General features: G+C 38.4%; 1 protein-coding gene across 1 annotated transcript in view; it reads right to left on the bottom strand.

Moving 5' to 3' along the window:
* Window positions 1-15,928, bottom strand: part of GRXCR1 (glutaredoxin and cysteine rich domain containing 1) — a 122,362-nt gene extending 106,434 nt beyond the window's left edge. The window contains exon 1 of the mRNA XM_037828926.1: window positions 15,533-15,928. Coding sequence (XP_037684854.1) covers window positions 15,533-15,916 — 384 coding nt within the window. The 5' untranslated portion in view covers window positions 15,917-15,928. The remainder of the gene's footprint in view (window positions 1-15,532) is intronic.
* Between the last annotated feature and the right edge of the window lie 531 nt (window positions 15,929-16,459).

The following is a 16,459-nucleotide window of genomic DNA, read 5'->3' as shown; positions in this document are numbered from 1 at the left end:
ATATCTGTATTGGTCAGGTTGTAAGAAAGAGCAGGTCAAGGAATGAGACTGGAAAAGTAACATTGGAAAATCACAGAGAGCAATATATGCCATGTGTGTCAGCTGCCTCTTTCATTCCACTTCACATCCTCTTGGCCTCATGTCTGATTTTAGCCACAGCTTTGAGAAACGGTTCCATGTCACTTTGTACTGACAGATAGCCACCTCCAGCTGGTACCATGCTTCTTTGGCTTTCTGCCCTGGGTTTTCTCCAACACGTAAATATGAGATCCTGACTGAAGCTCCCTCAGCACATAGGCATGTGTAGCTTAGAAGTGTAAGGGGATATAGGTCTCTTGGGCCAACCATTACCAACAGGGCAGAGTCCACAAATGTTTCTTCCTGCACTGCATGGGGGGTGTGGATTCTGAAAGGCATCATGGATACCCCTCAGAAGGTCTCAGCAGGATAAAGCCCTAGTTGTCCATGGCAGTAATCAACGTACCTTTCAATCAACTTTTTATCCTTCTCTCTTCCACATTCCTCCATCTCTCTTTCCTGCCCTGGGATTGCCTTCCCAATAAACTCTCTGTACACAAGTCCTTGTTTCACACTCTGCTTTTAGGAGGAACTCAGGCTAATACATGAGACTGAGAAGTTTGACTTTATATGTAAATGCTACTGAGACCCTTGGGGTTTTCTTAACAGGGCAGTAATACGATCAGATATGCAATTGGTTGAGGAATGAATCAGCTGAGGGCAAGACTGGAGCCTGAAAACAAAAAAAGGAAGAGTTTCTTCATATCTTCCCCAACATAAATATAATGTTACTACACAAATCTGGGCAGTAAATAGATTTCTAAATGAGAAAATAACAATAATGACCTTACAAAATGGCTAACCAGATGGAAAAGGCAAATGTACAGGGATTAGATCTGTCTACAGGATAAATGATTCCCAGGTAGAGTTTGGCTTTTGGGTCCTCTCACCCTTCACTTTTTCCTGTTTTGACATTCTCTTGAGAAAATAAGACAGGCTTACTTCCAGTAGTGTGCTTTTCAGGGGGACACAAGTAGAAAAAACCCTGATTTGTAGCATTTGATGATTTCAGTGGCATAAATGCTCCCATGATGGTCAGTTTCAAACTGCCAGGGCTTTACAACTGACTGGCAAAATTCCTGAATATTCAATCCTCTCTCCAGAACTGACCACTGCCACTTCCCACAGAAAGGCCCCTGGCTGCTCAGAACCCATGGCAACCAATGTTCTCCTTCTTCCTGTCTATCATAATACAACTGCCTTTCAAAGATTTTCAATGCAATGTTTTAATGAGAGACCCTGATATCCCGAAATGTAATCCCTTTTCTTCTCACCACCCCACCTCCCTGGCCTCCAGACAACATAATCTTAGGTTTAGCAGGTGTCATGGATGCTGTGGCATGTGTCCCCTTCAGTAGGCCCATGCACCATCCCCAGCTGGTGTGAATGTGGGCCACTTACTGCTCTCCTCTCAGCTGCCTCTTCCTCTAGACAAAGAGGTGCTCTCAGAAGAATGGGAGTCATTTCATCTTATTAATTAAGGAGGGGGAGGGACAGTCAATAACTGACATTCCACAGAACCTCATACAAGTTAATAATACTAATAACTTCGTGTTACTTGGACCTGATGAATACTAAATAAGCACCTGGATAACTAGATAAATAAAATACATTGTGCTCCAGAGGGTGGGAGATAAACCTCCCAAAGACCCCCCACAAAGATTCAGGAAATTGCCACTCCTGGGAGGGCCCAAAGTCTGTGGCCTGCTGGGACATCCCCTCAAAAGAAAAGGACAAGTTTTTGTATTTTGCACCTCCTATCTCTAAGAAAGAAGCACAGTACTTGGTAGTCCTCTTCGGGTTTTAGAAGTAGCATATCCACTTAGGTGACACAGAAGGTTGCTAGTTTTAAGTAGAGACCACAGAAAGAAGAAGCTTTGCAGCAACCCCAAGTGGTGGTATAAGCAGCCCTGAGGCTTGGCCCATACAAGTCTCCTGACCACTAGGGCTCTGATCAAGACTAGGCTATATGCAATAGATAACTATACAGTACTTGAAAAACAGCTATTGCACCACATAGGCCCTGGTAGAAACTGAGCATCTACCCTAATAGGCCCCTAGAACTACCTGTCAATATACATCAGTTGTGTACAATCATATCGACAAAGTCGTAAGTTCAAGCAGATGTAGCAGCAATCCGTTACAAAATAAAAATGGTTTATCTAAGATCAGGCTTAAGCAGGTTCAGCTGGAGGAGATGGAGCGCAGGAACATGGGATCCACTGGTCCAACCATATACCACACCACATAAAACCTGCCACCTAATGGAGCTTTAGAGTAGCAACTTGAAGGCGTAGCTGATGTGTCAGCTTGGAGATGACATCCAGTGGGAAAGGGGCATCATTCTTCAGGATGCCACTTACACATTAAATCAATGTTCATTATTTGGTGCCATCTTGCCAATAGCTAGAATTCAGGGATCTGGGAACCAAGAGGAAGATGTGGGAATCATCTCACTCACCATCACTTCTAGTCACCCACTTGGGAAATTTGTGCTTTCCACTCCTGCAACTTTAGGCATTATTAGTCTAAGATCCTTGGTCCCAGGAAGAAGCATTTCTACCAAGCAACACAGTAAAAGTCCTACTAAGCTTAAAGCTACAGCTGACCTCTGCATACTTTGGGCTCATCATGCCAGTAATCCAGCATGCATAAAAAGGAGCTACACTACTGGCAGGGATAATTGATTGTGTTTGTCATGAGGAGGTAGAATTGCTGCTACATATGAAGAGCAGGGGGGAATATGTGTGGCAATTAAGTGCATCTCTTAGAATTTACTTGGTTTTAACTTTAAATGGGCAAGTACAGTAACCACTGCCTGATAAAGGTATAGTAACCAGACGCTTGCACTCTTCTGGGACTGAGGATTCAGGTAGCCCAAAGCAGGCAAGCTACTAGGAGGAGGATCGGAAATGGGTGGTGAAAGAGAGACAAAATTAGGACCAAAAACTACTATGTGGAGCTGTAATTTGTCCTACTAACTTTCCCCACTCACTGTGTTCAAGTCTGTGCCTAAATTTAATTGGAGAAACAAGTGAACTGAGCACTGCAAGAGGTGGACTGTAGAGGATGCTTGCAGAATCCCTTCACGATTGGCAGTTGACCCATCCCCCAGCTACTGTGAATACTGGCTACTGAAAGCTCAGGGATTCTCCTTCTTTGGACAAATGTCTCAGCAGAGCAGTGGCTACCTTGCCATACACACACACACACACACACACACACACACACACACACACACAGCAACAGCCAATGGCCAATGACAGACTGACACCAGCATACAAAATGCCAGCCCCTTGTCTCAAAGTGAGACCGAATCTGTGACACAATTTTTATTCCAGGGTATCCTTCCCCCACTCTAACCTGCATACTTCATTCTCTTTCTTCTGAGAGCACCCCCTTAATAAATCATTTTCATAAGAATACTGTCTCAGGTTCTGCTTCTAAGCAACCCAGCTTAAGACAAAAGGGGTCTCTGGAGTAGGGAAGTACGCTGGTTTGAAGCTGTTATGTACCCCAGAAAAGGCCATGTTCTTTTACTCCATTCCTGTGAGTGCAGGCCTATTGTGGGTGGGAACTTTGGTTAGGTTGTTTCAATTGAGATGTGACCCAACCAATTTGAGATGAGTCTTAACCCTTTACTGGAGTCCTTTATGAGGATAAGAAAGAGATTTACCCAGAGAGAGCTGAGAAAGAAAAGCCCTGGAGATGCTAAGAGAGGACCAACAGGAGCTCCGAGAGGAGACCACTGGAACCAGGAGCTGAAAGCACTGAGACCCAGGAGCAAACAGACATGGGCCGTGTGCTTTCCCATGTGACAGAGGAACCCTGGATGCCAGCAGTCTGTCTTCAGAGTCCAGGTATCATGCCTTAATTGGGACATTTTTATGGCCTTAGAACTGTACATTTGTAAACTAATAAATCCCCATTGTAAAAGCCAACCCATGTCTGGTATATTGCATTCCGGCAGCTTTAGGCAAAGTAAAACAGGAAGTAAGGAAAATAATAGAAGGAATTATAGTTGGCAGATCTAAGTTAGGGGCAAAATATCTGGGGACAAATGTTTTTTCATTGTCCCTTGAATCAAATTGGGATATTGTCAGCTCATCTGTAAAATGGGTTAATATCTACTTTGCAAATTTGCTGTGAGGATTATAAAGAAACTTGTAACAAAGTTACCTAAGATAATTTTTGTCAGATGTAGGTATTCAATAATGGACTGCTCTTATTATTAATCCTAATGATATTCTTTTAAATAGTTCAACCAAAAAAACAAGCTTGTTTTTGAATAGCAGAGTCCAGAAAGCTGGAGCAGCATTGCTAAAGGCTTGCTGAGAGTGGGTCTGTTCTGATCTGCGTGCAGAAAGCTTTTCTATCATTGTTCTCCTCAAATGTGAAATGAGTTCTGCCTCACTGACTGCAGAGCCCTGGAGGCGACTGGCCTCCCTGGCGAGAAATAAAGGAAGGAACTGTGGGAATGATTGCAGTTACTTCTGTAGTCATTGTGGGTTTGTTTTGATTTAATGTAGACAAGCAGGAGGGAAAAAAATAAAGCAATATGCACTGTTTGGAGAAACGTCCTTTCTGTTTTTGATAGCTCCTTTTAGATAAATTGTGGCATGTGCTTTTTAAAAAATTATACAATTAGCACCCTACTATAAATATAACTAATAACTAACATACTAATACTTTTACTGCTGTTAGTGTAAAAAGTTGTTTACCAGTCCTAATGTCATTTGAGGTGACTGAGTTCTAGTGTTAGAATAATTAAACACTCTGGGTCTGAAAAATATGGATGACCACAAGAAGTCAAAAGAAATGAGCACTGGAAAAAAAATTAACAGGAAATGAACATGAAAAGAGAGAAAAAAGACAATGACAGGAAAAGAAAAGTACACAGATTATAAAAATAAGATCAATAGTAAAATGCTTTTGTAATTCAAGTAGCAGGACTCAATATGGGCCAAATTGCATTATGAAAATAAAAATTAAATTGTATCCAAGTTCATGGATCATAGTGTTGGGGGCAGCATTGTTTGTTTTTCTAACAGCTGTTTCCAACCCCATCCTTCATGCTGTCTTCTAGCATAGAGGAAATGTCAGATATTCACATTCTCGCCACCTATTATAACCTGGAGTGGCCATTTGACCCCCATTCTGGTATAAAAAAAAAAAGTAAGAGATTTTTGTTGGAAAATTTCTGGAATTTCCTTTTCTTACTGATAAAAGAGACATGCCTACAAAGAAGGTTCTCTTGTGTCACCTTTCTCTTTCTATTTTTAACTCTGGCCTGCTTTTATGCAGTGGCAGCCATCTTGAAAGGAGGAGACATGACTAATGAGCTAGGTATTGGGGATTGAATCATGTCCCCCACAAAACATGTTCAAGTCTTAACCCATGTTCCTGTGAGTGTGAACTCATTTGTAAATAAGACCTTTTGAGCATGTAATTAATAGAAAAGTTGTGGCCAAATTGAATCAGATGAGTCTTGATCCATACCACTGGAAGCCTTATAAAGAGAAGAAATCAGGATGCAATCCATCAGAGGAAGACACAGAAAGAAGCCAGAAGTTAGCAGAAGCCAGAAGAGCAGACATGAAGAAGGAGATCATCACATGATTGGAGGCAGAGGGGCAAGCCAAGAAACCACCAGAAACCCCAAGGATTGCAGTAAGCCAGTACCAGAATGGGGGAGAAAGCATGGCCTTGCTGATACCTTGATTTTGGACTTCTAGCCACCAGACCATGAGCCAATAAATTCCTTTCATTAAAGCAACCAGTGTGTGGTATTTGTGTGGGATTTGTCATAGCAGGAGCCCTGGCAATATAAGGTGCTAAGGAGGATAAAAAAGAAAGATAGGAAACTCTGAGTAATCATATTATCAAGCTCCTGAACAACCTCAGCAACTGCCTCTTCTGAACTTCTTGTTAACTGATTTGATAAATGTCTGCATATTTTAAGTCATGTTTAGTAGTCTACTCTATGGCTCGTAGCAGAACACATTCAGATACAAATAATTCCCTGGTTTAGTGTCAAAGCTACTAAAGATCAACTCAGGCTATTAGTAAAGAAGAGATGGAGTCTACTTACCTCTACCCAGAAGGAGCAGGCAAGGCTCTCGGGACAGCAGGTGTTGCAGAGGAACACTCAGGCACAAGGCATGTGGGTGGCTGGCAGAGCTCACAGGCCTAGAGCCAAGTGCTTCAGAGCAAGGCTGGCAAACCCGTGGCCAAGAAAAAGCAAGAGGTTAAAACCAGGGCCTCTGAGACAAAGGGCCAGGTAGGGCCCAGGGCCAAGACTGGGTCTCGGAGAGGAATTAGCCCCAGGAAAACAGGTTTGGATGACAGAGGCTGAGCCAAGTTTAGAGTCAGGAGCTGAGATTTCCCAAAGGAAATTTAGCTCTGCCCCAAAAGCTTTCAGGACCATGATGCCTTTTAAGGAGGCAGCCCAGGACTTCCCATGTAGCCCTAGTTTTAAAAGATGTTATTTGTGGTAAACAGGAATCTCTACATACGAATTGCAGAATTGGGTCAGCTGTCCCTTTCTTTCTTCCAATAAGCTCTTATATTTTACAGTAACTATTTTTTGTCTCTCTCATAAGAATAAATTTAGAACCTTTGAGGACAGAGCTCATGCTTTATTCATCTTTGCACCCTCAAGGCTTAGCACTGTATTAAGCAACATGGATTCACAAATTGTTTGGGGATGGATTAAAAAAAGGAGTAACAGTTTTATTAAGCACTTATAACATGCCAGGCACTGTGTCAAATGCTTTATACACAACAGCTCATTTAATTCATATGAGGTTATCCCCATTTTACAGACAAAATATTAGGGTTTGCAGAAGTTAAATAATTCTCCCCAGAATATGCACTAGGAAATTGCAAACTCTGCACCTGAAAGCAGGTAATCTCTCTCCAGAGAATTAGTAATCCTACCAGAGAATTAGTACTCTTAGCCATTTAGGGAAATAATCTTTTTGAGACACTACCAGAGAAAACTCATTTTCTCTTCTTTCGCTCACAAAAGAAAGCAGGGCTTTGAGTCCTAGAAGCCTTGAAGTCTTGAACCCTAGAAGTCTTCTCTTGCCCCCGGGAACAATTGTTTTCCAGAGCCTGGATATAAAGGAAATGAAGCTGATTAATACCGAGAGTGGAAGAATCAAAACTGGGCATCCAGAGAGAGGATACATGTGAAAGGCACCTTGAGCTGCCTGCAGCATCAGTGCAGCATCATGGAGCTCAAGAAGCAATGGTGAGATTGGGTCCATCAGGGTCCATGGACCGGAACCATCCCTCAGTTTTCTGGCCCCATGCAAAACTATGAACATGTAGACCACACTGAATGGAGAAAGGATCCCCAATAATGACTGATACAGAACTTCCTGTCCACCCTTACAAATAGGAACCAAGAGCCCTTTTTAGTCTGATATAGAAAAATCAAGTCAAATGATGTTTCCTGCACTGTACTGTTGTGCATCACATTTACACCTCCAATGGAAAGAAGGAAGGGAAGGAGAAAGTGAGGGACCCTTGTGCAGGCTGAGTAGATAGATATCAAATTCTAACAGGCTTTGGGTCTGCATAGTTCTCCAAAGCTCCCACCATCAAAGCACTCCTTCTTGGTTTTAATTTGCCTCCAGGAATCCCTCAGAGGAATATAAAAATGCTCCCCAAGAAAGCCAACTTGTAACTAAGTAAATGCTGTAGGCAACATTGGCCTTAGAGGATGCACAAACTAAGAAATATATATATAGTTTTATTTTAGAGTTAACAGAATCTCTGTTTCTCTCCTGTCCCCAAATTCCATTATTTTGTTTTTCATGTGATTAGAAAGAGAGGTGATATCTCTGGTAAGTGATGGTACTGACCATTATCCATGGATCCCTAAATTTGGTTGGCTTGTGTTATCGTTGTAATAGATTTCCTAATATTTTTTACTGAAAAACGTGCATATCTATATGTACTCGACCTACAGTTAAAGGCCCAGGCACTCTGAGAGAAAAATCTTCAGCCTTCAGGCTACAGCTGCTGCCTTTGAATTTTGAAACAAGCTCCATGAGCCCTGGAATCCCAGCACTGCTGAGTATTGATTCAATTTGACTCAAGGATGTTTGTGCCATGACTACAGTCTATCTGCTTCCAGAGACCACTGTTACTGCTCTCGCTTTATAGGAATTAGGGTGCATGACCCCTTAAGGACAAATGACTCCCTTTGTGAAAAAAAGTTTCTGGAGCTATAAGAGTAATTTAAAAGAATAAAAGAATCATTGTTTAAAAATCTAACAAGGGAAAATCAGTGGAGCCCTGAGGCTGACACAGTCTGTATCAAAATCACTTAAGTAATAAACATTGCTTATGCAACATTTGTCTCTCTCCTCTTTCCAGTGAGACCACTGGTTTAGTATTATTGACTTCTAATATTTTCTAAAAAGAATATTTGCCACTTGATTAAGGTTGTTGAATTTACTTTAAAGTCATTTCTTTTTACTCACTTGGCAGTATTCCATCCTGAAAATCCCATAGTGATAACATTCCATCTGCTATTGGCTCAGGTAATGAGGTATAGCTAGATACAAGCTAAATACAGCTGGACTAACGCAATAAAATTAAATTTTGTTGAACACAGAGTCCTGTGCATAAATATGGTAAGGAAACTAACAAAACAGCATTACTTTAATTGTTTTATGTAACAGGAAGAAAGTTTTAACCTCAAGAATCTTATCACTATCAAAAGATGTTACATGAGTCCACCGTGTGATGTGGCTACTACGAATGTTAATTTAATCTCAAGCTACATTAACAGAAGTGGATGATAGAAGGCCTTCACTCTATCTGAGAATGATCAGTTTCAGGAAGTTCAATATCCATAGGGTGATGAGAAGACTTGAAACCTTGAACTGTCAAAGATCCTAAATGCCTTGCCCCTAAAAATCCCCACCAGAGGTTAGAAAAGACCTTGACCGAGATATTGTACAGAAGATTTAAGCATCTGATGAATGGTTGGGCACCAGTTGCTTAATAGACGAGAGCCTAAACTTTGGAGTCAAATGTGCTGGTGGTTGTATCACCTATTATATTAACTGCAAGCAATTAATACCAAGTTTCTGCAAAACAAAGTGTCATGATGATACTGATGTTCTGAAGAATAAGAGAGAATAAGAGATATTCCAACTTAGCTATTCATTGAACTACATAGGGCTAGGTATTCAATATCTGTGAGCTGGTACCAGTTTGTTTTTGCTGCTTAACAAACCACTCCCAAACTGATTGGAATAAAAAATTAGGTGTTTATAATTTCTAGGTCAAGAGAGCGGTTTACTCTTTCATGGCCTTACCTCATTGTTTAGGAATCAATGAAATAAGGAATACTCCTATGGTGTATTATTAACTATGTGGGAGTGTTGCATGTACAAATTGTACATTGATTTATTCCCTTCTGATGAAATGTTCTAAGACATAAATTTTGTCAGCAATTAGGTATAATAATGAATTATTAGAAAAATAGAATTGAGAAGAGATCTTGAATCTTAGATGATTTGTGCATATAAATAAAAGTCCTTCAACTGACAATGATTGATGAATTGATATATACTTATATGGTGTGTTGATTTGTAGACTATTAAATGCTTATATGACTTTTATACAAAATCTAAAATACAGGTTTTAAGAGTAAATATCAGAAACCTTGCCAGCATTAGCAGGCCGCCAAAAGAATGTTTGTATAATCCTGCTGTTATATTGCTTCTTTAAGTTTGGAAACACCAGGTGCTAATTCCCTAAATCGGGGTAACCATGGGCTGCCAGTAAGAGTTCATTAAGCAGTTTCAAGTCATCTGGTAGAATCTGTGGGTTTGCTCAGCATGTTGTTCCTAAGTCAGAGTTCAGACATATTCATAGGATTAAGCCACAAGCAATTAATACCAATTTTCTGCAAATTAAAGTGTCATCATGATACAGGTGTTCTGATGAATAAGGGAGAAAGAGAGATAGTCCAACTTAGCTATTCATTGAACTAAATAAAATTTCATAAGATTCACAGGACTTTGATAAGTCAGTGCTCATGCTCAGAATCCCCCTTATTGACTCATAGACACTTGTGGGATAAAGATAAGACATAGTACATTTTCTCCTCCAGGTCTTGGGCCTCGAGACAGAACTAAATTGGCAAGAAAGCAAGAGAAAGATAAAAAAAATGGATCCAGTAAAATAATGGTCTAAACAGAGACAGAATATAAGGAGAAAATATAGCATGGAAAAGAGAAGAGTGGATAACAGTAACTATATTAGAGCAACAACAAAACAGAGAGGAAGATTTCTCTGAGGATGGGAAATGAAGTCTAGTTTTGAATCTGAATTCTGCCAAGAATTACTTTATGCAATCATTCACAATGCGCTACTGAATATTCCATGAAGGGAAGGATTGGGTTTTATTCCTTATATTATCTAGCATAGAGTCTGCTCCATAGTATATGTGTAATAAATGGCTATTAAATAAATGATTGAAGGACTGTTGAAGATAACCCACAGCAGAGAGAATGGAATGAAGCAAGCAAGGGACACTTCACCAAGCAAACGCTATTCCTGTCCAATATGGGAGATCTCTAAACCCAAAAAAGATGGAAAAGAGGAGAAAAACCACTGTCTCAGAGATTTCACTTAATTCAATAAGTCAGTGAAAGAATATTAATTGAGGTCCTACTCACTGTCAGTGCCTATTACTGTATCCAAAAGTAGCAAATGGATACTATGTGGAAGGCAGTCACAAGACCTCTAAGATTCATTAGTTTGCAATTGCTGTAATTGTTCATAAATAACATATTAGAAGTACCAGCGTGGCTTTGGTGCTTTTTTTTCCTCTTTGTATATCAAGTCACCTAAGTTCTTAATGTACATTCTTGTATCAGTTTGAATTGAATAAAAAATCCTAGAGATTCTTGCCTGCTCCCTGATGGCTAAAACAGCAAAATTTCCCTCAGCAGATATTTGTTTTGCTAGAGCATTATGTAAGAACTACTCTGGATAAGAGATTTTAAATCCTACAACTTGATTATCTCTTACACAGAGGAGGAACTCAAATTATAACAGATAGATTAGTAGTGCTACTATCTCATAAGGTTGCTGTGAGGAATAAATATATCAGTACACATAAATGATGTGAGCAGTAGCTGACGTACAATTAGTATTTAATCAATATTAACTCTTGTTGTTGTTGCTTTCCCAAAATGGCCCAAATAAAGCACTGGAATCCAGGAGTCACCAACAATAGTGCTTTGTTTTCAGTGGAATATTGTTTTATTACCAGAGCTAACTTTAGTGAACCAAAGATGGATGATAAGTGCTTCCAGAACTTCCATGAATCCCAACCATCCTGAAGTTACTGAATAATGCTGAGCAGCAGCCTTCTCTGAGGTAACCAAAACATCCCTTTTCCTTCCATGTCAACCTTTGCAATCTCACGAAACAATTCAATCAAATGATGTTATAGAAACCATGAGTTTCTGTAAGTTAAAAAGAAATTTTAAACTGATATAGAAGCTATTTCACTCTACTGAAAACAACTTCTCTAGGTGAAGCTCAAATGCTCAGTAACTGTTAAGTTTTAAAACAAATGTGCTAACCAAATTTTGTTTGAAATGTTTCAAAACCCAAAAATCGTATCATAGCATGAGATATTTACTCTTAAAAATTTCATCATATCATAACATGAGACATTTAGTCTTAAAAACTTCATTATAACATTTAAAAGGTAAATTTTGCAGCTCTAGCAAATATTACTAAACTTTTAAAAGCTAACAAAGCCTAAATTTCTTGAACTTCTTAAATACACTTAATGTGATTACATAAATGAATATTCTTGTTCATAGGAAATGTATATGTGAATTATATTATTTGTTCAAAGATGTGTGCAACTTGCTCTCATATGTTCAGAAGACAGAGCAATAGATGATGGATGATAGACAGGGAGGGAGGGAGGGAGGGAAAGAAATGGTATAGTGACAAAATATTGAAGTTGGTAGATTGGGGTATCGGTAGAGGGAGCTTGGGGTATGCTGGAGTTCTGTGTATGGGGTTTGCATTATTTTTGCAACTATTACTGTAAGTTTGAATTTATTTCAAAATAAAAATTAAAAAAAATTAAAAAGCTAACAAACCCAAAACAGCAAAATACAGATATTTGATTTCTCTGCTGCTCAGTTATCTAATTAACAGGCATTATAAAAATAATATTCCTGTTTACTTCCTAAGATGTTGAGTACAATTAAGTAAAATAATGTATTTGAAAGTCCTTCTCAAAATGCAAATTGTTCTGCAAAAGCATTATTATTTTAATTTTCATTTATCTTAAAATGTTAGAATGCTTATAAATATACACACACTACCCAGAGATATGCATGTCCATGCATGAACAGAGGTTAAATGTTTAATTTGAGTTCTTAGAAAGAAGTAGCCACCAAAGTATGGTATATATTATCCTTCTTGACTTCTATTTTTCTCTAATACAATAATCCTAAATTTAGAAATTGAAAGGAAGTTAAAATTATGAATATTACAATAGAAGATTCTAAAAAAGTAAACTCACAAAGTTTAAGGATAAGGTCAGGAAAATATTACAGTCTGAAATTTAATTCAGTAAGAATTAGCAAAAAATAAACCAAAAGAATAACCTTAATTGTCTGTACCATTGACCCATTCTAAGAGACTTAAGAAGTAAGTTGTTGTTAAGTTTAAGGCTTATACAAATCCAGTTCTATAACCTGGGCAATAAGAGCTCCAAGATATGCAATGGTTTTGTAATTTTCCTGCACAAAGTAATGGTGACTATGTTTAAAAGGTAAATAAAAAATAAAATGCTTTCTAAATTTTTCTGACAATGAGGAGTAAAATCATTCATTTGGAGAGAAACATCCTTAGAGCTGAATTTCTGAAAGTGCACTAAAACCGAACATCTGCATGAAAGTACAATGGCTAGATTCCTGGGCCTCTTCCCAAACTAACTGATAAATGGGGCTATCAATAGGAAACATGTCTGTCAGGATAACCTTTACCCATATTTTCCTCAAGAAAGACTTCCTAGTGATCTAACCTGATCAAGAGATCAAATGATATATCAATACATGTCTTCTTAATTTACCTCATTAACTATTTAAGACATAAATAATGTTAAGGAATATGTTTATTAACCTAAGGAACTAGATGAATTTCCCTTCTTCACTCTAGGACAGTGATTATCAAATTTTATGGTACAAACAACATAAGGAGCTTCTGATACCCACATTATAAAGTACAATGGATTGAATTGTGTTACTCCCTCCCCTGCAAAAGAAATGTTGAAGTTCTAACCCCAAGTATCTCAGAATGTGACTTTATTTGGAAATAGGGTCACTGCAGATGAATTAGCTAAATTAAGTGAGGTCACATTGGAGTAGGGTGGTCCCCAAACCTGAAATGATTGATGTCCTTAGAAGAAGAGAAAACAGAATCAGACTGACATGGAAAAAACACGGCTATCCAACAGACCGAGGCAAAGGTTGGAGTGCTGCAAGTCAAGGAACACCAGTGATTGTCAGCAAACCCCAAGAAGCCCAGAAGAAGCAAGGAAAGATTCTCCCCTATAGGTTTCAGAGGGAGCAGGGTCCTGCCAACATGTTGACTTTGCACTCTTAGCCTCCAGAACAGTAAGGCAATAAATTTCTGTTGTTTGTGGTATTTTGTTACAGCAGCTGTAGGAAACTAACATAAAGAAAGAAGGAACAAAGTGAAAAAACTGATTAAATATCAAAGACTTTAGGGGACTTTGCTAGTAACCATTATTGCCCTTTCAAAGCAGGGGTAAATGGAATATGGTTAAATTGTTAGAGAAAGACAGTTTTATTGTTTCTTTTTAATCCCCTTTCAGAAAAGAGGGTGAGGAAATTGTGCATAAAAAAAAATGTCAGTAAATATTGTAACCTAGTCTAGTATTAAAATGTTGACTTTGTAATTTCCTCTGTTTTGTGTTTGTGAATTTATAGCAGCATCAGGGTAAAGGCATAGGGGGGAGAATAGTTTTTCTCTTGTAAGTTTTGAAGACTTAAAATATTATGCATAAATATCTTAGGAGATTTGAATAAACAAATTCATATCAAACAAAATACTGAAAACTGGTTAGTGGTTTTGTAAACTCTCTAAATCATAAAGGAATTTAAATAATGACAAGCTAAGTTAATCACAATGAATGCAAACATTTTTAAAACTTAATTGTTACAAGTTCTTGGTATTTGCCTTGGCAATAATAATTTCTGCACTGAGTGAAACTTAGAAGCCACTAAAATTGTCATAACCTAATGGTCACATCTCTAGAAATCTATACACAATTGTTTCCAGGCTTCTAAACATAGTCATGAGTTTCTGATTTTTGGTTTTCCCCTCTAATCTGTAAAATCTTTCTTGGTAAAACTCTACTTGAGAAGAACCTTCACTCTTAACTGCCTAACAAAACTTAACTTTTTTTTAAAGCTTCGTAATATAATCACTTCAAATATTTCCTACAAAGTGAAAAATAGTCAAGTGCATTTTTTTTAAATCCCTTCTCTCCACCACTCCTCTATCCTTATACAATGTAGAGGCATTCAATAATTCATGACCAGATATCTTTTATTTAAATAGTGAGAATAAGATAAATTGGTATTACAGTGAAAAATACCAGTTTGCTACCTTAAAGATAGTGATTATGAATTCCTTTCTTTAAAATAATAATGTCTGTTTTATGAGCAAACCATTTTTCCAATGCTTCCAGGCAATTTCAAAAACTTGTCCTGACATTAGATCATTGCCAAAGGCCCCAGGACCTAAATAAAACATTCCTATGTCACTGTGCAGAATCTACCACATTTTAAGGGCTAATTTCTTTACTATAATATCTGGATTTCAGTCTGTCCATATGTAAAGGAATAACTATTTTTCAAGTGCCCCTCTGGAGTTCTTATAGGCAAATTAGTAGAGAAATGAACCTCGGACCAAACCTGCAACCTCCTCAGGAATGGGAGAAAAGCAAAGTTCAATGTAAGGTCTCAACCTTCTCTGGTTTAAATATCTACACAAATAATGATAAATGTTAATCTGGTCTTGACGATAATAAACTAGAAATTAACTTTTAAGTTTTGCTCAAATACTTTGAACACTCTAGTCCTGTCTTCTTTCTTGGCTAAAGAAATACACTGTGGTCATCATACTCGAGAAGTAAAAAACATTTAAATGTTAGGAATTTGGTTTTGAGAAGTCAATCTAGCTTGCTAACTGTAATAGTCTTATTTTTAGTTGATGACTGTTGAGACAACGACTAAAATGGGGGAGTGACTGATGAAGTATATAGAAGTCGTGAATAAGACAGACTTACTGTAAACTGAAGAACGGAGAAACTTCATGGTGAGTTAGGAACAAAGCTCAGGAGAAGGAAACTACAATGACTTACCTGTAATACTTTGGTCAAATTGTTAAACAGAGCTTGGCCAGCACTCACTTTGTATTTGACACCTCTGACTGTGCCATTTTTGCTTAAAATGTTGACTCTTCTTGTACCAAAACCCTTCTCACTGGCAGCTCTTGCTAGCACCAGCAAATTATCCTCGTCATTCTCGGGCTCGTCACCTTCTGATCCTATGTGGCAACTTTGCTGTTCATCCGACTCACTGAGTCCATCTATCCCACAGACACTGGCACATTCAGAATCCAGAGAGCCTGAAGGTTGCCCATCTTTATATACCTCCTTTAGGACTCGTCCACTATGAGATGACGCGATCCGAAACCGGACCTTCCGTGGCCTGTCTTTTTCTGGTTTTATCTCCCTTTTTAGCATGGTCACATCCAAACCCAAATGAACAATTTACATCATTCTGGATTCGTTGTTATTGTACTAGGCCACTGGCCACATAGCAATATCAGAGCTCAATTCTAGTGACAGCAGCACTCACATGAAACTAACATCTAAAGGAAAGAAGATTCCCAAGAACTTACAGTGCATCTCTGCTATTAATTATAAATGTGTGTGGTGTGCTATGGTTACCTTTAAACCAAAACCTGCAAAATGATCCCAGCCTTTAAATATTAAATAGCCATACTAAACTCCTTAATAGGACAAGTGCAAGAAAGTGGCATGCAATGAAACAGAAAGTAAGTATGGAGCAAGCAAATGACAGACTTGCAGTTTGAAGACAATGGTGAGTGTTAGAAAGGCTCTTAGCATCAGGAACATCTCTTCAATTCATTTTCCAGAGAGGGGACAGAGATAAAATGTAGAGACAAAATGCAATGTGTATTCCATATAAGTGGAGTCACACAATATTAGTCATTTTATATATGGCTTATTTCCCTCAATATGATGTCTTCAAGGTTCATCCAT

The sequence above is a fragment of the Choloepus didactylus genome, chromosome 3 (genome assembly GCF_015220235.1).
Source record: "Choloepus didactylus isolate mChoDid1 chromosome 3, mChoDid1.pri, whole genome shotgun sequence".
Taxonomy (NCBI): Eukaryota; Metazoa; Chordata; class Mammalia; order Pilosa; family Megalonychidae; genus Choloepus; species Choloepus didactylus.
The sequence above is the reverse complement of the archived record's forward strand: the minus strand, read 5'-3'. Positions and strand labels throughout refer to the sequence as shown.